Here is a 25,526-nt window from a genome sequence, read left to right as displayed (position 1 = left end):
TCTGCCTCGTCCAAATGACCTCTGCTCTGCCAGAGAGATAGCCTTCAATGTGGCCAGTAAATAATGAACTCATGTGAGAGAATTGTCAGCTTCAGGTCAGTGGAAAATCTTTTCTTCATTTATTGCAAAGTGCTTCTTCATATTGCTGCCCTTCATTCTAAAATGATTGTATCACTTAATTTTGTTACTAAAACCAGATAGCTGGGAATATATTTTTTTCCAAAATCAGTTTTTATTTCCTGATTCTGTACATTTTTTTATTCCATTTTATGTATATAATTGGGGAAGTCATCTTGCCTGAGAAGCTGTAAACAACATTTAGAAAAAAATATTCATTGACTTCTATGAGACACTGTTCTAGGCATGCTCTATGTAATCTGTGCGAGGAGGGGAGGAGGTGAGCTGTGACCATCACCTATTGAGAACAGCATGATCTTGTGTTATCTATATATGGCCCTGTGCGCACACTGCAGTTTTTGCCGTGGATTTGCAGCGGTTTTCACGGCAGAAAAGGTGTGGTTTTTGTTCCTAACCTTGCTGCAGTCCTTCCCCAGCAAAACCTATGGGGAAAAAAAAAATATGCTGTGCGCACACCTGCGTTTTTTTTTACCTCTCAGTTTTGCTGCAGAATTTCTGCAGCAAAAAGAATGAGCATGTCACTTCTTTTCTGCAGGTACCTGCGGTTTTAGCCATAAATAATGTTAACAAATTGCAGGGACCAACCTGTGGAAAAACGGATTCTGTTTCCGTCAAAATGAAACAAATGTGAAACCAGCCAAACCACGGCAAAACCAGGGGTGCGTTATTACCACGGTTTTTGCCGCAGGCGCGATATTCTGCCAGAGGGTGCGGATTTTTCTTAAGAAAAAGTTATTTCCCAGTGCGCACAGGGCCTATAAGTGATACCTAACATTATAATCCTGCCTGTGACCATAATGAGATGACTGCTGACTCAGTGGCCAAAGCAAAACTGCATAAATTGAGAATATTGCTCTCAAATACAGTGATATAGAGATGGCAGCCTGCTTGACTTAATAAAACATGTGAGACCCATACATGGTGCACTACATGTAGTGTGTAAGTTTACTTTACACATCCATTTAGACATGTTCGGTTTTAAGAACTGGACAAACAGAATTAATGTTCAAAACAGATCCATTCCAAAACTGATGAAAGCGGAAGCAGAAATACCCCGTAAGAATCCATGGGGCACATATGGATTTGGTTATGAGTATGTATTTAAAACGGAAGAAAAAGTTCTGCATGTGCATTTTTTCCCCTTTTTGAAAATGGCCACTTAACAGAACGTAGGAAGACCCCATAATAAACCATGGGGTCCATCTGCTTCCGTATGGCTCAGTTATGCAACAAGTCTGTTTTGCAACCGAACAAACAAATGTCCAAACAGAAATGTGAATGTAGCCTGACACTACACAATTCTATTTAGCTCCATGCACGGCCGTTCCCAGTTGGGAATAGTGGTTTATTTAAAATAGATCGAAAAGTGGTCTTTTCTGTTTTCTTCTAGCAAAGTGGTGAGAATAAGAAGTCTGAAAATAAAAAAAAAAAAAAAAAAAAAAGTATGGCGCATTGAGAAAACACATGGTAATATTAATGGTTTGCAAATGTGACGTCAGTGTAGAATTCTAACCTCTGGTGTTCGTTAATGCATTCTAATGATGAGATGAGATTACAGTACCTGATCAATGAGCAAGTTGCAGAACTCTTGCAGTAAAACAATAATCCGGGCAGGAGTGTTGTAAAACATGGAGTGACTCCAGATCAGGCAGATGGTGTGAAATAAGGGTGGGATTAACAAATGGATCTGAGGAAAGTCTGTCTCCTCCATTAATCGGATATGAGATTCCAATGTTCTCAAGTGCAGGTCAATATCTTCTGCTTCAAAAAGAGCTGAGAAAAAATAAAAAAATTAATGAATTGTGAAGGCACTGCTTTATGAATCGATTATATAATAAAACACAGCATAAATGTCCCATTTTGACTGTAACGCTAGCAGGTAGAAGGCATTGTGATGAAACTATACGTTTTACCATGGCAAAGATTTTGTTATCCTTCCCTTCAGAATATTGCTTTTTTAAAAATAAATTTTGTGCCCACAAAAATTCGACACAGAAAATAGCCAGATATCCCTCAGAGAAGGACCTAGCCAAGGAGTGGCTCTTTTTAGGAGACCACCACAACCATCATATTAAGTGGCCCTTTTAGTCAATATCCAACTCTTGACGAGTTTAAAGATATGACAAGGGAAATACCAAGGCCAGGTATCCATCCACAGACAGCTGTTTCGGGGTATTGCCCCTCATCAGTATGGAGCAGGATTCTGACCATGTAGGGCAATACCCCGAAACAGCTGTCTGTGGATGGATACCTGGCCTTGGTATTTCCCTTGTCATATCTTTAAACTGACAACAAAATCACACAAAAATCATCAATGGAAATCAAATATTTTAACCAATGGAAGGCTGGATTTGAACACACACAAAATGAAAGTGGAAAGAAGTCAAAATGAGGCTTTTGTGTGATTTTGTTGTCAGCACATTCAACTTTGTACAGAACAAAGTATTCAATGAGAATATTTCATTCATTCAGATCTAGGATGTGTTGAGTGTTCCCTTTAATTTTTTGAGCAGTGTATATATGCATCAATACTTAAAAATAGCTAATAAATGTAGATACATAAAATACAGTGCAAACATTTTAGGCATTCAGGTCTGTAAAGTAACAGTGTTTTTTTTTTTTTTTTTTTTTAAGTGTTAATAGTTTAATTTCATCAAGTCTCAAAAATGAAGGTGAATAAATAAAAGAAAACAAACAAAATCAACACTTGGTGATACCGCGCTTTACATTCAAAACAGCATCAGTTTTTCTAGGTACACTTTCACAAAAATGAATAAATGAAAACAATTGGCACAGGGTCTCCCATATTCTGATGCCAGCACAGATAAAGCCCATGGTTGCAGCCCCCAGCTGTCGGGCTTTATCTGTGCTGTGTATCAAAATAAGCCAAGAGTCACACGTGTGAGGGACTCGCATGACATCACCCGGCATGGCCTGCCACTCTCCAAACATGAGCGTGCAGGTACATAGAAATACATGCGGCCAACCTGCTCCTGTTAGTGTGTGGCTGTCCCGGGTGATGCAATGTGAGACTCGTGCGAGTCCCTCGCAAGTGTGATTCCGGCCTAAGAGAAACCGCATGCGGCTTTTTTCTTTTTTTATTTAATTAAATGATAAAAAAACAAAACAAAACACAGTGTGCGGTTCCCCCCAATTTAGATACTTAGCCAAGATAAAGCCAGCTGGGGGCTGGTATTCTCAGCCTGCAGCCGCGTGGATCCAAACTTTTACAGTCCAGGTCCGCTAAGCCCTAGTCATAAATTAAGCCCCTGTGGTGTGGTGTAAAAATCAAAACCTTGTACGTTAGGAAGTATTTAATGGTGCCATGCTAATGTCAATGCACAGAAATATTACCCACAAAAGAAAAAAAAAAACAAAAACAAAACAAAAATTGTTCTCAGTGCCTAGTTTAGTTTGAAGCTAATTATAATAGACAAGTATCCCAGTGCATCCCAGAGAGGAAGCGTGCCTGAAGAAAGGTCTATGTCTCTTCTTTTGTAGTGTAAGTACATATAAATATACAGTCTTGTCCAAAAGTGTTGGCACCCTGGAAATTATTCCAGAAAATTAAATATTTCTCACAGAAAATTATTGGATTGTATAATTTGTTATACACATGTCTATTCCTTTATGTGTAATGGAATAACACAAAAAAGGGAAAAAAAAGGCAAATTGGACATAAATTGTTGGCACCCTCAGCTTAATATTTGGTTGCACGCCCTTTGGAAAAAAATAACTGCAATCCATCACTTCCTATATCCATCAACAACTGTGTTCTTTTCTTTTTAGCCTTCTTTCTGTTTTTTTTGGTAACCAGTTGTATCTTGGTCTCATCTGTTCACAAAACGCTTTTGGATTACTTATGTACATTTTGGCAAACTGCAGTCTAGCTTTTTATGTCTCTGTCAGCAGTGGGGTCCTTCTGGGTCTGCCATAGTGTTTCAGGTCATTCAAATTTTGACTAAAAGTTTGCACTGACACCGATGCACCCTGAGCCTGCAGGACAGCTTGAATTTCTTTGGAACTTGATTGCTGCTTATCCATCATCTGGAGCATCAATTTTTCTTTGCCATCCATGTGCGGGGAGATTAGGTACAGTGCCATGGGTTGTAACCTTCTTGATTATCTTGCGCACTGTAGACAAAGGAACATCAATATCTCTGGAGATGGATTTGTAAACCTGAGATCATTGAAATTTTTCAATAATTTTGATTCTCAAGTTCTCAGTCAGTTCTCCGCTTTCGGTTCTCCATGCTTAGTGTGGCACACAGACATACAATGCAAAGATTGAGTCAACTTCTCCCCTTTTTATCTGGTTTCAGGTGTGATTTTCATATTGCCCACACAAGCTACTTGCAACAGGTGAGTTTGAATGAGCATCACATGCTTGAAACAAAGTTGTTTACCCACAATTTCGGAAAGGTGCTAACAACGTTGTCTGGACCATTGTTGAGGTTTTGCGTGAAATTATGTCCATTATTTCCTATAGTATAAAGTTACTCAAGTAATTATCGTATTCCAAGAAGTTTGACAGCAGACTTGACCTGAGATCTAAAGAAAGTGACTTGTGAAATATTCTATTTAGCACATAATTTAGGGCACTTCAGATCAAATTCCCTTATTATAGTTCTAATACATATGGCAAACCATCCTCTTACCAATTCTCTCCAAATTTTTATACAGCTGGTTATTTATTGTTCTGTATAGTATATAAGAGAAACTTGACTGTTAAAAATTCCAACTACTTTTCCAAACTTTAATTGCTTCATAAATGGCCATTAAGTAGTGATGATAAATTACCATATAGTTGAAGAAAATAAAAAAATATTTATATTATGACCATTTCTGAACATTTCTATGAAAATTAACACATTATCTATACAATATTAACAGATAACACGTATTTCATATTTTTTAAAAGCTTTATCATAAATTGTATTTCTACCAACTACCTCCAACTCAGACTACACATCTCTGAATTCTCCATGAACAATTATCTCTAACAATGACCTAGTCAATGCGGCAGTTAGAGCTAAGAAAATTAGACCTCCATTCTTGGAAAGACTATATTAGCGAAGGGCAAAAGTCACCCGTTTTAGCTGGAAAAGCCTGTAATGAGTGCACATAGAGCTGTGATTGGTTTAACATTAAAATCCAGGCTTTCCCTTCTATTAAAATGTAGCTAATTTACACATTTTTTTCCCAGTATATGTGAAGATCAAGAGGTTTTACGCAATTAATTTAATTAGCAATCTGGCTCTCTAGTGCCACCTATTGGAGGACTCCACACCTATCAAGAAAACCTATAAAAAATTCCACTTTTATTTAAGTAAATGAAAAAAATGTTACTATTTATTGATATGTTTACTTGTGTTAGATGCTTACTTTTAAAGCAGTCGATATCTATCTAATGACCTTTGTTATATACACTACTCACAAAACGTTAGGGATAATTGGCCTTCAGGTGAAATTTCAGGATGATCCGAAAATTCACTCTAAGGTTTTCAGGTGAACTGAAACTTTTGCTAAATTTTTGAATGCACAAGTTTAACTATTCAATGTTTCAGTACTTTTCGCACAACCTGCTGTTCTCTAATAAGAGAATTAATATTTAAACGTTCTTCCTCATTATGCTGTTCACATTTTGATATCATGAGATCAAGATTACACCTAACAATTGAACCAGAGTACCTCGCCATTGCGAGGCTTCAAACACGATGTTCTAAGATGGCGGTTGGCACTGAGCTTAGAGTGTCATCAGCAGGTTGTAACAGAAATACAGAGAGACTGGAAGAGTCATAGACAGTCATAGAAGTGGACATCCTTTGACCACATCCCACACTGATGACCGCTTCATTGTGAACAATGCTCTTCAGAACCGGATGATGAATGCCACACAAATCCAGTCCCATTTAAAGTAAGTGAGATGCACCCAAGTGGCACATCAGACCATTCAAAACCATTTACATCAGTATGGTCTGCCTACTAGACGACCAACAAAGGTACCTGACCATACCACTAGGCATAAGTGTCATCGTATTGCTGGACGAGGGACCAGTGGGACTCAGAGCTGTTCATTGATGAAAGTTAATTTACTCTAAGCGCTATGCATCAGCCACTGTTGTCACCAGATGAGCCTTTGGTGGGGGTGATGTTAGTGTGGGCAGGTTTGTCTAGTCAACACAGAACTTCCCTACATTTTGTGAATGGTACAGTGACAAGCCCCTACTACTTGAATAACATCATTAATCCAGTCATTGTACCTCTGTATGAACAACACAGGCCTAACATCTTTGCGGTCGACAATTTTCCAGATCATCGAGGTTGCATCATTAGGGAAAGGATGCTGGAGATTGGGGTACCTCAAATGGAGCAGCCTGCACTTTCTCTGGATCCGAGTCCCATAGTAAACCTATGGAATCAGCTGAGTTGCTGTGTAGAGGGCCGCCCCTCTAGAAGAGTGATGTCATGTCTCAGCAATAATAACTCAACAATAGTTGTCAGCTGTACTTGATACTCAAGGCCACAAGTTATTGAGACATTGACTTTTTTGGGGGGTAGGGAGGTATATCCACTACTGTTGTTGGTTTTTGTGTCAATTAATCGGTTGAGATAAGGAAATCCCCATTGCATGCTTCTACTGAAATGCCCTACTTTCATGATAAAATATCACTGTAGCGTTAACTTTTTAAGTTTTACATAAATTTCACTTGAAAGCCAAATAACTTTAATTTTTTGTGAGTAGCGTACTTCTATTTTTCATTGGAAGCAGGATGTTAACTTGTGCATAGCCCGGATGCTTATTGATCCCTTTGCACTGCGAATGCTTCTACCTGTATGCACATGTTCCCACACCCAATCACTGCTAAAGTGGTTCTCCTCGCCTTTGGACTCATGATTAATCAACAGGAAGTAAAAGCTCCGGCTGGCGGTTCACTACCTGTTGATTACCTATACGTCTGAAGGCAGGGTGAGGGAAACTGGTGGTAATTGTGTGCAGGACTGGTGTGACGTCAAAACCTCACGTTAGCCTCAGCACCGCTAAAACAGCACCATCACGGGAAATTAGTATATAAAAAAAAATATTTGAATGAGGCCAAACATGGGATATGGGAAGGGGCTGTCCTAGTAGTGGACAACCCCTTCAAATAATAAAAAAGAGGGGTGATTTCTGAGGATAGGTACTCTAAGGCGGGCTTTGCACGTTGCGACATCGCAAGCCGATGCTGCGATGTCGCACGCGATAGTCCCCGCCATCGTCGCAGCAGCGATATCCTTGTGATAGATGCCGTAGCGAACATTATCGCTACGTCAGCTTCACATGGACTCACCTGTCCTGGGACGTCGCTCTGGCCGACGACCCGCCTCCTTATTAAGGGGGCGGGTCGTGCGGCGTCACTGCGACGTCACACGGCAGGCAGCCAATAGGAGCGGAGGGGCGGAGATGAGCGGGATGTAAACATCCCGCCCACCTCCTTCCTTCCGCATATCCTACGGAAGCCGCGGTGACGCAGGTAGATGTTCCTCGCTCCTGCGACTTCACACACAGCGATGTGTGCTGCCGCAGGAGCGAGGAACAACATCGGACCGTCGCGTCAGCGTAATTATGGATTACGCAGACGCTGCACCGATGATACGATTACGACGATTTTGCGCTCATTAATCATATCATCTAGGCTTTACACACTACGATATCGCATGCAATGCCGGATGTGCGTCACTTTCAATTTGACCCCACAGACATCGCACCTGCGATGTCGTAGTGTGCAAAGTCGCCCTAAGTCTACCCTACAACATGCCTCTTACATTAAAGCCTCTTGAATTAGGATATTGATCTGAATAAAGTTTTCTTCAAAAGGTAAAAGACTACCATCTACAGATAGCTGTTTCAAGGTTCTTGTCACTCAAAGGTGGAAAGTAGGGAAATAGTTGGCTGGATGAGAAACCTTTGATGAAAGGCTTGAAGATAAAGATTTTCCTAGTGGAAATGTACTACACTTGCATGAATAGATTTATGAGCCAGGAAAAGGGCTATGTTACATACCTTTAATCTGGTAGCACAGCATTCCTAGCAATATTATCCAACTACCAAATGTCCCAGCTATCCAAGACTAAAATTAAAGATGTATAGAAAAGAAATCTCAAAAGAATAATGTTTATCATGATATAAGGATTAAAGCTTCAAAATATATGTCTCGATTTCTCAAGAAAAATCTATTGTCCATATCGTCAACAACAGTAAAAATGAGTGCACCAGTTCCATAAGTCTTCACAACATATCTGCATTCAGTTTATAAAGAACATACCATTTTTAACCTCTGTGATTATGTTCTGCAGTGTTGGATAGTAACTGCTTTCTTTTTCCTTCAAGATGGCAGACATTTTCTGAACAATTGGTGCTTGGAGCTACAGATGGTGAAAAAAAAAATAGGATTTTATAAAAGGGTAATTCCAAAAGTGTTGAGACAATAATAATTGTGTGAGAAGTCCTTTTTCAGTGACAGGTATTCAAACAAATTACAGCTCTTATAAACGGCTGCTGTAAAGCTTGTTCTTTTTAAGCCTTTACAAAATGGCATTCACACATGATCCAAAATCAACATATATTTTTGGGCAAAATGCAGATTTTCAGCATGCACTACAGTATGTGTCATGATTTTGCTGTATATTCGCAAAAGCAACTGGTGTTTCAATTTGTAGCCTAAAGGCCGCTTTACACGCTGCGATATCGGTACCGATATCGCCAGCGTGCGTACCCGCCCCCATCGGTTGTGCGACACGGGCAAATCTCTGCCCGTGTCACACAACATTGCCCGGACCCGTCACACGTACTTACCTTCCCTGCGACGTCGCTGTGACCGGCGAACCGCCTCCTTTGTAAGGGGGCGGTTCGTTCAGCGTCACAGCAGCGTCACTGAACCGCCGCCCAATTGAAGCGGAGGGGTGGAGATGAGCGGGACAAACATCCCATCCACCTCCTTCCTTCCACATTGTGGCCGGGAGGCAGGTAAGGAGAGGTTCCTTGTTCCTGCGGTGTCACACGGAGCGATGTGTGCTGCCGCATGAACGAGGAACAACGTCGTTACTGCTGCAGTAACGATATTTGAGAATGGACCCCCATGTCACCGATGAGCGATTTTGCGACGATGCAAAATCGCTCATAGGTGTCACACGCAACAGCATCGCTACAGCGGCCGGATGTGCGTCACAAAATCCGTGACCCCAACGAGATCGCTGTAGCGATCTCGTAGCGTGTAAAGACCGCTTTAAGCATATTGAGTAGAAATGAGTGGATCGATCGAGTTGGAGTTGAATTTTCTGAAATTCTTGTTTTTAATGAGAATTCAAACCCTCTGTGATGCTATTCAAGGGGATTGGCAAAAACAAAAAGCCACCATCATACACACTGCTGAATAGAAAACCTGAAAAAAGTAAAGTTTGATGTCCATACCAAACACAGACTTTACCAAAAAAACAGTGTTTGAGTTCGGGTGCTTTACATATGTTAACTAATCGCTCGAGCATCGCTGTACTCGAATACACTCGGTGCTCTGCCCAGTGCGAGACGCTTTCAGTATATGAATGGCTCACACTGGGGTTAACAACAGTGTTATCAGATGTAGTGTACACTCCCCCCCCCCCAAAAAAAAAAATGGAAAAAGCCTGCCCACCCTTCTCCTTTCCTTGAAGTGTTCTATTTATGATTGGGTGCATGTGGGCAGAGACCCGAACTGCCCAATTAGTGACTTCCATTGGGGGTTCAGGTCAAGACCGGGTCCAGAACCGAGCTTTATCTAAAGTCCGGTTGAACCCACAGAACCAAACTTCCACAGGTCCCCTCATCTCTACTGCTGAACACTCCCATAATACCCTTTCGAAATCAAATAATATGGTCTAGCCCAGCCAATCAGCAGGGACTATCATAGCCAGCATAAAAGGCAGATGCCGGCTAAGTAGTGTAATTTTATGCTTGTACTGTATAGGGATAGTAATAGTAAATCAAAGCACACAGCATAGAAAGAAAAAAGGACCTAATGGAATTGTGGTGTAGTAATTCAGTGCTGAACTAAAAATGATAGAGAAAGGATTAGTATTCAAAGGCTGAATGTAAGATTCAAGTTATATATAGGGAAGTGCTAAACCTTTAGTTACACGACTGCAAATTGGCTGATCTTTGATATACTGAATTAACAGCACCTTAATAGCTGCATTTTTTTTTCCAGAAAGCACAAAACAGGGAGCGTCAGTAACTTCGTGACCTTCAATATAGTACACCTGTTTTGTTTCTCTAATTAAAAGGGATAATTTTTGGAATGCTTGTGAAAAAGTATCGCCTTTTCGTTTAAGAAAGTGCAAAGCTCTTGATACCCCAAAAAGAGATAATTTTTGCACCCAATCCTGCAATTTTTTTTCCCACTTGCATTGTCTGTGTATAAACAACATCAAGGCATGAATTGGCCCAAACAGGGATAATTTTTGGACTGTTTATCTACTATAAGTAGCCTACAAAAGTCTGAAATTGTGTGAAGTGAGTGGTTAGGTTGCTGGTTACCACAACTCACCATCCATTTTCCCTAGTCAGATAGGTTAAGGTCACTTGAACATTAAAAAGGCTGTGTTTAGACTTCCGGTTCCGGCGCTGTGATGTGAGGACGCAGGAGACAGAGCTCCGCACCATACTCGGCCACAGACTGACTTTGAAGGCCCCACAGCCGCTGGAAGAAACTGGGAACGAGCGTCAGACAGCGGGGGACGCTGGTACATGGAGCGGTACCTCCTCAGGAGCGGCAGCAGGCAGGCAGGTCACGGAGCGGCAGAGGGGGAGAGCGCAGAGCGGGATTCCAAGATTGCGGCTAGCACGGGGCATGGAGGCCTGCAGGAAGGTGAGCGCTGTATGATGGAGGAGGAGAGGGAGACGCAGAGCGACAAACCGGCAGCACGGGAGCCCCACCAGATTACAAGCCTGCAAATAGATTACACGCGCCTTGCTGGGGAAGTGGCAGCTTACCTGGCAGATAAGATAAAACCATCCCTGGAGGACATAGTCCGGGTGGCGCTCTCCCCCATACAGGAGCAGATTACACAACAGGGAACCAAACTGTCAGAAATCGAGCAAAGACTCTCTGACACAGAGGATGAGATGGCAACACTGAAGGGACAATTGCAGGAAGTGATAACAGGGTCCCAGGCTATGAAAGACAAAATGGAGGATTTGGAAAATCGCTCCAGAAGGCGTAACTTAAGACTTGTAGGTCTGCCAGAATCTATAACCATGAAACAGTTGGACAGCATATGTGAATCAGAACTCCCTAAAGTGCTGGGTCTGACACACAGATGCAGGGTACAAAGAGCACACAGGGTGGGCCCTATAAGAGATCAATCAGACCAACGGAAGGCAGCAGAAAGGGAAGATGGCACAGGGGTACTTGGATTAAACAGACCACGCCAAGTAATAATAAAATACTTGGAATATAAAGACAAGGAGGAGCTTCTGCGAGCGTTCAGGGGACGGAGAACCCCACTATTGATACATGGACATAAAGTGCTAATTTTTGGAGACTATTCAGTGGAGGTTACTCGCAAACGGAAGGCCTTTAGTAAAATCTGCACTGAACTATACCGCAAAAATATAAAATTCCAATTGCTATACCCGGCAATGCTGAGGGTGACACAACAGGATGGATCCCTGTTTATAACCAAAGATTTGAAGGAGGCGGAGAGGTGGATGGGAGGCCTCGAGAAGGGGGAGTGCCCGAGGAGAACAGGAGAAAAGAGGACTGAAGTGCCTGGAGGGAGAGAGGAGGAGGATCGAGCAACGAGACAGAGTGACTGGATGGATGGAGGGAGGGAGAGGAGAGATGGATACTCGGAGAGCCCCAAAGCTCAAAGACCATCGACGCACAAGTCTACACAGCAGAAGAAAGGGGACAGTTTAATGAAAGTTCAGGAAGATCTGACATCATCTACTGAAGGGAATGACATTTTGAGGGGGGGGGTGGTAATGGAGCCTAGAGGACGTGTTATCAGTATTGCCTTGATTTGGGAACGGGACTTACCGGCACCTTCCCTCTTGCCTCGGCCCCGCCCCCCCTCTTTTGTTTTTTTTTTGTCTTCTCTTCTCTTCCTTTTTTCCTTTCCTTTCTCTCTCTCTATGCCATCTTTTTCTATACAGCTTTCCTATTTCTTCCCAAGCGTTGAGGTAGTGGGAGACTCCCATATCCATGGGGGTCTTGGTTCTGCTTTTCCTTTTCCTTCTTTCCTTCTCGCTATCCTTTCTATAGACCAGCGCATACTCCTCTAATAAGGTTGATTCTTGGCAAATATCATGCATAGATAATAGGAGAGGAGATATTGAATGTTGAAAAGAGTGTTAATTAAGAGGGCTGTATACTAACATGATTGTTAAAGGATCAAGAGATAACACATGGGAATATGCAACTGGCTGGGGAAGGGCTGCAGAGGAGAGAGCATCACAGAAAAAATGGAAGTATTATGGAAAATGACTAAAGTTGGGGGGCAGGTTAAAGGGTTTGTAGTTGTTAAATGGGTTGGGGTGAATGGGTGGGTTCAGGTAAAACACCGTTACAGGCAAGAAAAAAATCTGGAGGAGACGTCAAGACACGCACACAAGAGAACACATAGCGACGTAAAATTCATGAGGAGTTGGGAAAATGGTTAAAATTGTAACATGGAATGTGAAAGGTTTGAAATCTCCACATAAGCGCATGATGATCTTACGACACCTTAAAAGACTGAAGGTAGATATCGCATTACTGCATGAGACACATCTACAACAAGAGGACTTTTTCCGTATGCAAAAACTATGGGTGGGAGCGGTAGTCGGGTCAGGATCCCCGGGAAGGAAGGCAGGGGTAATGATCTTATTAAACAAGCACTTTAAATCACAAAATAGTGTTCCAAGATAGTGAAAAAGACGGGAGATACATACACATCAGATTAACTAGCCCGCAGGGAGAATTTAGTATACACAATGTTTATGCTCCCAATAACAAGCAAAACGCTTTCTTCAATTTTATCACAAGCAAATTGGGAATGGATGTAGAACCAAATAAGATAGTGGGGGGGGATTTTAATGCAGTAGTTTCAACAGAGGAAGACAGGAGATATGGCAAGGACCAAGGTAGGCAGAACAGGAAGGCAAGGGGCTTGATGGCCAAACTGTTGGAAGACACAAACCTACAAGATAGTTGGAGAATACAACATCCATATGACCGTGAATTTACACATTACGCACACCCCCACGACTCATGGTCAAGGATTGACTTTATACTGGTCGACCAAAACCTTTGGCACAGGGACAAAGATGTAGACATAGAGAATATGGTCATATCGGACCACAGCCCGGTGATCTTAGACATAAATGATACAATTCAAAGAGGGCCAGACTATCAGTGGCGATTTCCATCATTCTAAAGGTACCGTCACACATAACGAGATCGCTAGCGAGATCGCTGCTGAGTCACGGTTTCTGTGACGCAGTAGCGATCCCGTTAGCGATCTCGTTATGTGTGACATCTACCAGAGATCAGGCCCCTGCTGTGAGATCGCTAGTTGTTGCAGAATGGTCCAGGCCATTTTCTTCAAAGGTGATGTCCTGCTGGGCAGGACACATCACTGTGTTTGACACTGTGTGACAGGGTCCAAGTGACTGCTGAGATCGTTATACAGGTCGCTACTGCGACCTGCATCATTCCTGCATCGTTGGTAAGATCTGACTGTGTGACATCTCACCAGCGAACTCCCAGCGACTTACCAGCGATCCCTAAGAGGTCGCATCGTTTTCGGGATCACTGGTAAGTTGTTGTGTGTGACTGGGCCTTTACTCAAAGATAAAGATTTTGTTAAAACATTAAAGGAATGGTGGCAGGAATACAGCAGAACTAACAATGGACATAAGGAAGAGGTAATGTTATTCTGGGAAACAGCGAAAGTAGTATTAAGGGGGAGATTGATGGAGCAAGTAGCCAAAATCAAGAAGCAGACGCAAAAACAATACCAAGACGCAAGTGCTATTCTCAGAGAGAAATACACAAGATACCTAGAAAACAAATCCCAGAGAGCAAAGGAAGAATGGAAGGAAGCAAAACAAGAATTTGACTTATGGGCAGGGAAAAGAGAAGAACTAGTTCGGTCACAACAGGAGGTTGACCTACACAGATTTGGAAACAAGGCGGGAAAATTACTGGCCAACTTAGCAAAGGGAAGACGACCAACGACATTGATAGCCAATATGACAAGACACGACGGGACCAAATCTACAAACCCACAGGAGATTAATCGGATCTTGGGGGAATACTATGCCAAATTATATAGTAAAGGGAATGTGAATGGAGGTGGAGGGAAGGACTAGTTAAAGAAACTAGGGCTCACACAAATCACCACAGATGAACTGACCAGACTGAACACAGACATTACAGTAGAGGAAGTGCAAACAGCAATAGGAGAACTGAGTATACACAAAGCACCGGGTCCTGACGGGTTTAATGGGGAATTCTATAAAGCGCTGAAAGAGCAAGTAGCACCGACGCTGACACATATGTTTAATAACATTTTGGGGGGTACGGGATTGTCTAGCCATCTCAATACTGCGTATATCAAATTTTTACCCAAGGGAGACAAAAATCTGGACAACCCAACAAATGATAGACCAATCTCACTAATTAACCAAGACCTTAAGTTAGTGGCCAAATTGATGGCGAATAGATTGGCAGAAATACTACCAAGGTTAATCTCTCCTGCCCAATCAGGTTTTGTAAAGGGGAGAGCAGCGGTGACGAACGTAAGAAAGGCCATGTTAGTAATGGACGCCATTAGACAGAGAGATCTTCAAGGAGGGGAGTTGCCAGCCATGATCCCATTAGATGCCGAGAAAGCGTTTGATAACGTGCAGTGGTCATGGCTGGAAACGGTAATGGACAGTATGGGCATTAGGGGAGCATTCAGGACATTCAAGGGAGTATTATATGCAAACCCTCAGGCTAGGGTGGCGACAACCGGGTTCTTGTCATGGCCATTTTCACTGACTAAAGGGACAAGGCAGGGATGCCCGTTGTCTCCGCTCTTGTTTAATTTAGCCATCGAGCCATTATCGAGACTGATCAACGGAGGAGAATGTTTTGAAGGCATCAGCATTGGAACGGAAAAAATACATTCAGCCCTATTTGCGGACGATATTATACTATTTATGAATAGACCACAGAATGATCTCTCGAAAGCAATACATCAGATAGAGAGATTTGGGGCCATGGCAGGTTTTAAACTGAACAAGGCAAAATGTGAAATATTGTTTCTGAATGAACAAATCATGCCATCTCTGAAAACTTTTGGGATAGGGGATAACATGTGTGGGATACCCATAGCAAGAGCTCACCTTAAATATCTGGGAATCCAGATGGGACGACAGCCTGCCTCGATATATGAACTAAACTATAAACCATTGATAAAGAAAATACAGCGGGAAATAAAGATGTGGGAGGGGCTGCCGCTATCTCTGTTAGGTAGAAACCACCTCTTAAAAATGATGAGTTTCTCGAAACTGTTGTATCCGATGCAGACTATTCCTATACTATTGAAGCATGCAGAAGTAAATAGATTGAATAAGGCGTTTTCGGCTTTCCTATGGAGGGGAAAAAGACCAAGAATTAGGGCGGAAAAATTAATGCTACCACTGGAAAAGGAAGGAATCAAGCTACCAAATGTTAGAGGTTACAATCTCGCATGCTTAATGAGACATGTAATAGACTGGCTGAGGAAGACAAATAGCCATTCTATACGTCACTTGCCAATATTCCGAGGATCATTAAACACTCCCTGGTATGTAGAGATACGATAATGGCATGGAAAGCAGTGAGGAAAAAAATTTAGCCTACTCTGGCGAATTTCCAAATACCTAAATATCTGGAACTTCCCGAAATTCCCAGCAGGGAGAGAAAATAAGCTATTTTTAGAATGAAGAAATAAAGGGATTGGAGGGGTGAAATATCTGCTTCATGAAACGGAATATAGATGGTTATCATATCAGGAAATAGTGACCAGGTACAGGTTATCTCCATTCCAAATCATACAATACAAACAGGTGGAAAAGGGAATAATGGGGTTACTGAGGGATGTCAGAAAGGAGCAGGTAATGAATATGGACCAGTTTATCATGAGGGACAAACAGGAGATTACTATCTCCTCACTATACAAAGATTTGAGAGCAGTATTGGTTCCATTGCACTCTGATCAGGTCTTGGGAGCATGGGCACGGCAATTGGAAGACACAGAAGCAGGGGATAAGATATTACAAGGATGGATGAGGATGAGGAAGGAGGTGATTAATGAGGGATGGAAGGACACACAATACAGGTTAATACATAGAGGAATTTATGGCTTTAACACCCCAAATAAGCAAAAGGTGGATAAACTAGATCACTGCCCCAAATGTCAAAAGCCAAAAACGGATCTATACCATGGGATCTGGCAGTGCCCAGAAAGCCAGAAATTTTGGGGAAGGATACGGACACTCATAACGAATATTTGGGAAGTGGAAGTAGAAATGGACCCATTGTTATGGATCTTCCATTATAGGAACAAAGAAAAGGAAGAAGGAGGAGATAAACAGGGGATCATGATACCAAGACTGTTTCATAGTGTAGCTATGATAGGCAAAAGGCTTTACTGTGCAAATGGCTCGAGGGGAACGTTCCATCGGAAGAAGAGGTGTTGGGACAGATTAAATTGTTGCTCAAAATTGAGCAGTTGGAAGCAGAAAGAAACAAAGATGAAGTAACGGGTAATTTTTTTAAAAAATGGAGGAGATTCATAGTACAACAATGTGGGGAAGCAGAAATACGAAAAATAATATCCCCTTTTACTAATACGGAATGGTATCTACTGGAAGACATTCAAGGTACACTGGGAAAGCTGAAACTACGTACGCAACGGAGACATGATAGTAGGGTGTGATGATTCTCTCAGAAAAGTGGGGCTTCTATCGGGTGATAAGATATAGAGGAGTTATATGTTTTCGCATGACTTGACCACGGTGTTTATGTATTAAACGGTTTGGGAGGGGTACACTTGGAATATATGGGAAAACCGGAAAGGTGAATTATTCCCTGTTATATTGTTTGATCTGATGTAATGAGTATGACAACTGAAAAAAAAATTTGTGTTTAAGAAAAAAAAAAGGCTGTGTTTGCATTACAAAGCTCAATATTGGTTTAATAGACTCCAAGAGGAATTCAGAGTGTTATAGACATATTTTCCAGGTTTAGGCTTTTTAGTTATGCGATTTGCGGCAAATTTATTTGCTGCAAAATGACTTATTGGAGAAAGTTTGGCAAACAGTAAATGTGAATTTCAAAAGATTCACTCATCTCTAATACTTTGGTTGTGATCATCAGACATGTTCAGTATTGCTTAAAAGTGAAGCTGTTGTGGCGCCCCAGGACCTGGTCGCCACAACAGCATTGCCCTCCCAAAGGGTTAATGCTGAGCCTGGAGGTAATTGGGAGATCTATTGGCCAGTAAGTTAACACCCAACACAGTTCTCCCTCCGGCCAGCAGAGGGAGCTCTGAACCTGGAACTTCAGGGAGCATTCCTTAAGTCTGGCTGAAGGGAGGAAGTAGTGGTTAGTCTGTAGGGAGAAGTGGAAGGAAGCAGACGCAGAGTGAGCTGTCCTGTAGAACTGGGGCCTGGAGCTGGAGTAGCTTGGCCCAGTGAAGCAGGAGTAGCTGAGAGGCAGCGGAGAGACTCGGACATCGGAGTCTGTGGTTGCCAGGGTATAAAATCCGTCCCTGGTAGCCGAATCCGGAGGGCAGGAGAGCTGCAAGCCCCTGGCCCAGAAGCAACCTGAAGGAACAGCTGCAATCCAAGGGCCTGGTGTGGACTCCAGCAGAGAAGCCCCAGAGAGGGCCTGCGCAGTCTACCCCACAGAAAAAGGGGCGAACCACCGGTCCCAGCAGCAAGAGGGCAATTGCTAACCCAAAGTGCAGTGTCCTAAACAGCAAAGAAAGATTAAGGAGTAGGCCTCATACTCAACTGGCCAAAGATCACCCCAGGCACTTCCAGGCCGGCCGGATCATCTTTACCATCTGTGACGGTCTCCCTGGACTAAACTTCTGCCGAGTAAAAGAGGAGAAGGTAAAGAGACTACTGTTTGTGCCTGTTTCTTTCATTGCTTGTCGGCCCTGCACCGTGCTAGTCACACAACACCATAGACTTCCACAAGCACCAACTGTGTCCCGGGGCACCGCTCCACCTGTGGGGAGCAGTACCACCATCGCTGCCACTTCATCACCCCGGAGGCCTTACACAGCAGCGGCGGCTTAAGAGCCGCATACCACAGGTGGCGTAACGAACACAAACTTAAAGTCATCAGCCACATATTCTACTGACACCCACCAGGGCCACGGAGCCAGGCCCAGCCACCACTGACTACCACCGGACTAGTCCGGCCCGGCACCGGGTGTCCCATAGCCCTGGGGTGGGCGAGTCAACTTTTGGCGTCACGAACAGGATTTCGTGCCCGGTCCCACCGGGTACTGTGCGCCTGCAGGAATTGTGCTTAAAAGACTGTGTACTGGTTGTAAATTGCCGCCGCCATTAGCCGCGCCGAGCGCAGGAAGAAGGGGGGCGTGCCTGACAAAGAGCGCGAAGGGAGCGCGCCATCAGAGCAGAGCGCTGTTAACCCCGCGCGACCCGGAAGAAAATTTGAAAAGTGAACGGAGCCTGGTAAGGTTCACTAAGGGGGAGGAAGATGTCCGACTCAGAGGGAGAGCAGGTGGCTGCCATCGCCCAAGGCGCCGCAGCACCGGCCGAAGCAGTCCCAGTCGCCGTCGCCCCAGCCCCCACTGTAGCGCCGGTAATGCCGATCACCATGCCGTACATACCGGGAGCAGAATGGCTGCCGCAGTACTCCGGGGAGTCCCATACCTTGAGTGACTTCAGAGAAAGCCTGCACAGCTTATTCCGGGTGTATCCGCTGACTGAGAGCCAGAAGGTGGGCATAGTAATGGGACAGCTAGCCGGCGCAGCCCAGCGTGAAGTGAAGTCCTGGCCTGATACAGATAAAGGGACAGCAGCCCAGATACTGGCCAAGCTAAAGAGTACTTTTGACACCCGCACCGCAGCAGAGATAAAGATGAGATTCTTTGGGTGCAAACAACGGGCCACAGACAGCATAAGGGACTATGCCTTAAACTTGCAGGAGGCCCTGAAAGCAGTTAAACAGGTGGACCCAGAGAGTGTACGTGAAGAAGACAAACTCCTAACTGAGCAGTTCATAGAGGGGCTCCTGTCAGATGCCCACAGGACCCAGCTGCGTATCCTGGTCCTGCAGAACCCTGCTCTGGACTTTGCAAAGTTTAAGGACCAGGCTATCCGGGTACTGAGAGAATCTACACCGAATGACCCGGTACCCCTCCGGCCTCTTGCTATCACGTACCCCGGGGTGGTGCCTGCAACACGAGCCACTGCAGGGGCTGAGGCGCAGTCCCTGGATAAGGATCCCACTGCAGAGCTCAGACAGCAGTTCCAGGAGCTGACCAAGACTGTGGCTGCCCTTGCCAAGACCGTGCAGTCTCTACAAATGACCCCCTCGCCTGCAAGAATCGAGTTGGCCTCCAGCCCAGATGACGTCCCATGGATGCGACAGAGGAGGATTCCGCCGACCCGAGGCAGAGACACAGACCGGTATGATTCAGCAGGACAACCGATCTGCCGCCGCTGCAGCCAGGCGGGCCACATTGCACGACGCTGTCCTTTAAATGGGCCGAGCCTGGGGCCAGGAGCCAACCCCCAGGTGTAAGGAAGCCCGGCTCAAACCCCAGCCGCAGCAAGTATGTGGGAGGACGACCGGTCCTTCCCATTGTGCTGGATGGGATCCCTTTGAATGCCCTCCTGGATACAGGGTCCCAGGTAACAACCATCCCCCACAAACTGTACAAAAGATATTGGGCTGATTCAGACATTGACCATGGCCCAGATGATGATTTAACAATTGTGGCCAGTAATGGTCAGCCCTTACCTCAAATTGGGTACAAAGAAGTAACCATTAAAGTGGGGCGGGTGGAATTGCCATGTCAGGGGATGATAATTGTAGATATTGATCGCAAAGAATCTGACCCACTGCTAACCATTGGTACAAATGTGATAGAAAATTGTATTGCCGAAGTGATAATTTTGTTGCAACAGGCGTCTGAAACTGCCAGCTCCGGGCAGCAGCGTGCCCTACAGAGGGAGATCAGAGCCCTGATGAGGAGGCAGCAGGTAGAGCTGGCCGGAGGAGAAATTGGCAGTGTGAGGGTAAGTGACCCCCTCCCCATTGCAATACCCCCAAGAAGTGAAATGTTGATATGGTGTCGGGCAGAAATAGGCCTCAAGGGTCAGGATTACCATGCCTTGGTAGAACCGGTGTATTCAGACAGTAGGCCTGGAGTCCTGATAGCCAGAGGGGTAGCGGACGTCCGCAAGGGGAGAGTGCCCGTCCGTGTCCTGAATTGTGGGGAGGAGGAGGCCAAATTGCCCCGGTACGCCACTGTAGCAAAACTGTACACTGTCAGCAACAATACCATTAAAGCAGTGGAACCCTTGATCCCGTCCGACCAGGCGGAAGACAATGGATCCAAGGGGCAGCTGGAAGACTGGTGCCAAAAATTACATGTAGGCACCGACTCCACCCCCTCGCACCAAAAGCATGGGGTTTACCGGGTGGTACAGGAGTACGAGCGGGTCTTCAGCAAACACCCCCTAGATTTTGGGCAGGTGAAAGGGGTTAAACATCAAATCCCCACGGGTGATCATCATCCCATTAAAGAGAGCTACCGCCCTGTACCCCCCGCACAGTATCAGTGTGCCAAGGAAATGTTACGAGAAATGAAGGAGGCTGGGGTTATCAGAGATAGTTGTAGCCCCTGGGCAGCTCCACTAGTGCTCGTAAAGAAAAAAAGATGGTACAATGAGAATGTGTGTAGATTACAGGCAAATTAACCGCATTACACATAAAGATGCTTATCCACTGCCCAGAATAGAGGAGTCACTAACAGCCTTAAAGTCAGCTAACTATTTCTCCACCTTGGATCTCACCAGTGGGTATTGGCAGGTTCCCGTGGCAGAGGCGGACAAGGAGAAGACTGCATTCACGACACCAATGGGCCTCTGTGAGTTCAATTGTATGCCATTCGGGCTCTGCAACGCCCCAGGGACATTCCAAAGGTTGATGGAGTGCTGCTTGGGCCACCACAACTTTGAAACCGTGCTGTTGTACCTGGATGACGTCATAGTCTACTCCAAGACTTATGAGGACCACCTGAAGCACTTAGCAGAAGTGTTTGAGTCCTTGTCGAAATATGGCCTGAAGATCAAGCCGTCCAAATGTCACCTCTTGAAGCCAAAGGTACAGTACCTGGGTCATGTGGTCAGCGCAGAAGGTGTGGCACCTGATCCGGAGAAAGTCACTGTAATCAAGGACTGGCCAAGACCCACCACAGTGAAGGAGGTGCGGCAGTTCCTTGGACTGGTGGGCTACTACCGAAGGTTCATTGATGGTTTCACCAAGATAGCAGCGCCCCTTCAAGATCTCCTGGTGGGCCAGCCAAAGCAGGCTAAGAAGCAGAGCCCTCCATTTGAATGGAGCAGCCAACTAGAAACATCCTTTGTCCGGCTGAAAGGGGCTCTCACGGGAGAAGAAATTCTGGCCTACCCTGACTACAGCCAGCCGTTTGTACTGTATACAGACGCCAGCAACGTGGGACTGGGAGCAGTTCTGTCCCAGGTGCAGGGAGGCAGAGAGAGGGTGATAGCGTACGCCAGTAGGAAGCTTCGGCCCACAGAAAGGAATCCAGAAAACTACAGTTCCTTCAAGCTGGAGTTCCTCGCTATTGTTTGGGCAGTGACTGAACGCTTCAAGCACTATCTGGCATCGGCCAAGTTCACCATCTTCACGGACAACAATCCGTTGACACACCTGGCAACAGCCAAGTTAGGTGCGATGGAACAGCGATGGATGGCCCGGCTGTCTAACTTTGACTTTACCATCAAGTATCGGGCTGGCAAGAAGAATAACAATGCTGATGCGCTGTCCAGAATGCCTCACTTACCCGAGTCTGGAGAAGACCTGGATGAACTCGAAGAGATAGAGTTACCGGCTTTCCATCACCCAGGTGTTTCCCAGTGTGAGCATGCTGTGGGAGTGAAGCGCTCAAGCCAGCACGAGGTCTCGGTCAACCCATTACTCCACCATAATTGGGAAGAGACACAGAACGGTGACCCGGCCGTGCGATTGGTCAAAGAGAAGCTAGCGCAAGCTGAGACCCATCTTGGCCCAGACGCTCCAGAGGAAGCCCAGCAGCTGTGGAAGGAGAGGGGACGACTGTTCACCTACCAAGGCAAGCTCTGCAAGAGATATGTCAACTGGCGAACAAATGAACTTGTCTGGCAGATAGTGGTTCCGCAGAGGGATGCTCCAATGGTCCTAGCAGCGTATCATGATAACGCAGGACACTTCGGGTGGAAGAAGTTGGAGGCCCTACTCCGTGATCGGTTCTATTGGGTGCACATGAGAAAGATGATCGAGAAGTGGTGCCGAGACTGTGGCCCGTGTAACCTGAGGCGGAAGGATGATGCCAGCCAAAGGTCTCCCCTACAGCCAATTGTCACGAAGCAGCCCCTGGAGTTGGTGGCCCTGGACCACGTGAAGTTAACACCAAGCCGGTCAGGCTATGTGTACGCCCTCACCATTGTGGACCATTACTCTCGTTTCCTGGTAGTAGTGCCTGTGAAGGACCAGACAGCCAGAACAGCAGCTAGAGCGTTCCAGGCATCCTTTTGTCGACCTCACGGTTATCCGGAAAGGGTACTGACTGATCAAGGTCCTGCATTCGAGGCCGAAGTGTTCCAAGAGTTCTGTAACATGTACGGCTGTAAGAAAATCCGAACCACACCGTACCACCCCCAAACCAATGGACTGTGCGAAAAAATGAACCATGTGGTTATTGATATGCTGAAGACCCTACCGCTGGAAGAAAGGAACCAATGGCCAGAGAAGTTGCCAGATCTGGTAGACCTGTACAACCATATCCCAGTAAATTCGACCAACTGCAGCCCCGCTTACCTGATGCGAGCCAGACCTGGCAAGTTGCCTGTAGACTTTGAGATGGGGACTGTGTCGCCTGAGGCGGTTCAAGAAATAGAGGATTGGGATACAGAACGGCAGCAGCGGTACCGTAAGGTCCAGGAGTGCGTAGAGAGGAGCCTGTCTCAAGCAAGAACGAGACAAGAGCAGCATTACAATCAAACAGCCCCAGCAACTCCCTTAGCACCTGGAGAACAAGTCCTCAAGAAGAAGCGGAGGACGCATAAATTGGATGATCAGTGGGAAAACGAGCCCTACACCATTATCCCCTCCAACTTTGACAATAGTAAGGTATGCCTCATAAGCAAGGATGAAGGCAAGACCTATCAAGCAATTTCTCGAGACCGCCTGAAAGCGTGCCCTGAACGGTGCAGAAGCCAAAGAGAAATGGAAGAAGTACAAGGAAGTCCCCAAAGTCAAGAGAAAGAAGGGGAGATGATTCAAACCATCCTTGGAAAATTCCCCAAAACTTGGACCCGAATAAACAATGCCATAGTGGTACCAGTTTTGACGTTTCCGCAGTTGGTCGAGCCAGAAACAGAAAAGGTTCCGGATCCACCTAAAGAACCGTCCGCTCCAACACGAGATGACACGCCAGCAGTGGAACAGGAGGATCAACCCCCTGTCAGTGGTGAACCTGTCATACCCTTGGCGACTCTTAGACCACATAGGCAACCATCACGCTTACCTATCGGGGTTAGGCCCACCTGTAGTGCTGAGGTAGAAGACGCACCACGTAGTCAGGGGCAAACACCAGAGCTACACAGGTCCCAACGCAGCACTCGGGGACAACCCCCTCCAAGGTATAGAGAGTCAACTGTATAAGGGAAAAAGAAGGAGTATTTATTAGAATGTACATAGTTATGCAAAATGTCTGTAAGGTTGTGTACAAAATGTTTTTCTTTTTCTTTGATTGCGAAAATGGACAATTGGGCCACTGGACTATGGGTGGCCAACACCTAAATTGTTCATAGTTAGCACCAGTGTGCTCAACACCCCTGAAGAAAAACCCGTCCGGCGTGCATAGAGTGGGGTCATCAATGCTCTGACGCACGCCCAGAGCCTACGTTGGGGGTTTGATCGCGGCGGGTCCCCCATGGAGCAGTGTAATGGACACCCGGCAGGGAGCCACACTGGACTCTTATAGTAATGTTTAAGTTTGTAACGTTAAAGTATTTGCGCCTCCCATAATGGGATGAAATGTTCTAACATGTCATGTTTGTTTCTACAGTCCGGGAGTACTGAATTTAACTAAGGGGGAGTGTGGCGCCCCAGGACCTGGTCGCCACAACAGCATTGCCCTCCCAAAGGGTTAATGCTGAGCCTGGAGGTAATTGGGAGATCTATTGGCCAGTAAGTTAACACCCAACACAGTTCTCCCTCCGGCCAGCAGAGGGAGCTCTGAACCTGGAACTTCAGGGAGCATTCCTTAAGTCTGGCTGAAGGGAGGAAGTAGTGGTTAGTCTGTAGGGAGAAGTGGAAGGAAGCAGATGCAGAGTGAGCTGTCCTGTAGAACTGGGGCCTGGAGCTGGAGTAGCTTGGCCCAGTGAAGCAGGAGTAGCTGAGAGGCAGCGGAGAGACTCGGACATCGGAGTCTGTGGTTGCCAGGGTATAAAATCCGTCCCTGGTAGCCGAATCCGGAGGGCAGGAGAGCTGCAAGCCCCTGGCCCAGAAGCAACCTGAAGGAACAGCTGCAATCCAAGGGCCCGGTGTGGACTCCAGCAGAGAAGCCCCAGAGAGGGCCTGCGCAGTCTACCCCACAGAAAAAGGGGCAAACCACCGGTCCCAGCAGCAAGAGGGCAATTGCTAACCCAAAGTGCAGTGTCCTAAACAGCAAAGAAAGATTAAGGAGTAGGCCTCATACTCAACTGGCCAAAGATCACCCCAGGCACTTCCAGGCCGGCCGGATCATCTTTACCATCTGTGACGGTCTCCCTGGACTAAACTTCTGCCGAGTAAAAGAGGAGAAGGTAAAGAGACTACTGTTTGTGCCTGTTTCTTTCATTGCTTGTCGGCCCTGCACCGTGCTAGTCACACAACACCATAGACTTCCACAAGCACCAACTGTGTCCCGGGGCACCGCTCCACCTGTGGGGAGCAGTACCACCATCGCTGCCACTTCATCACCCCGGAGGCCTTACACAGCAGCGGCGGCTTAAGAGCCGCATACCACAGGTGGCGTAACGAACACAAACTTAAAGTCATCAGCCACATATTCTACTGACACCCACCAGGGCCACGGAGCCGGGC

General features: G+C 45.6%; 1 protein-coding gene across 1 annotated transcript in view; it reads right to left on the bottom strand.

The window, feature by feature from the left end:
• DNAH11 (dynein axonemal heavy chain 11) overlaps nucleotides 1-25,526 on the bottom strand; it is a 498,772-nt gene that overhangs the window by 424,831 nt on the left and 48,415 nt on the right. The window contains exons 5-6 of the mRNA XM_075315388.1: nucleotides 8,445-8,544; nucleotides 1,700-1,911 (exon numbers count right to left, since the gene is read on the bottom strand). Coding sequence (XP_075171503.1) covers nucleotides 1,700-1,911; nucleotides 8,445-8,544 — 312 coding nt within the window. The remainder of the gene's footprint in view (nucleotides 1-1,699; nucleotides 1,912-8,444; nucleotides 8,545-25,526) is intronic.

Source organism: Anomaloglossus baeobatrachus, chromosome 6, assembly GCF_048569485.1.
Source record: "Anomaloglossus baeobatrachus isolate aAnoBae1 chromosome 6, aAnoBae1.hap1, whole genome shotgun sequence".
NCBI classification, from domain to species: Eukaryota; Metazoa; Chordata; class Amphibia; order Anura; family Aromobatidae; genus Anomaloglossus; species Anomaloglossus baeobatrachus.
The sequence above is the reverse complement of the archived record's forward strand: the minus strand, read 5'-3'. Positions and strand labels throughout refer to the sequence as shown.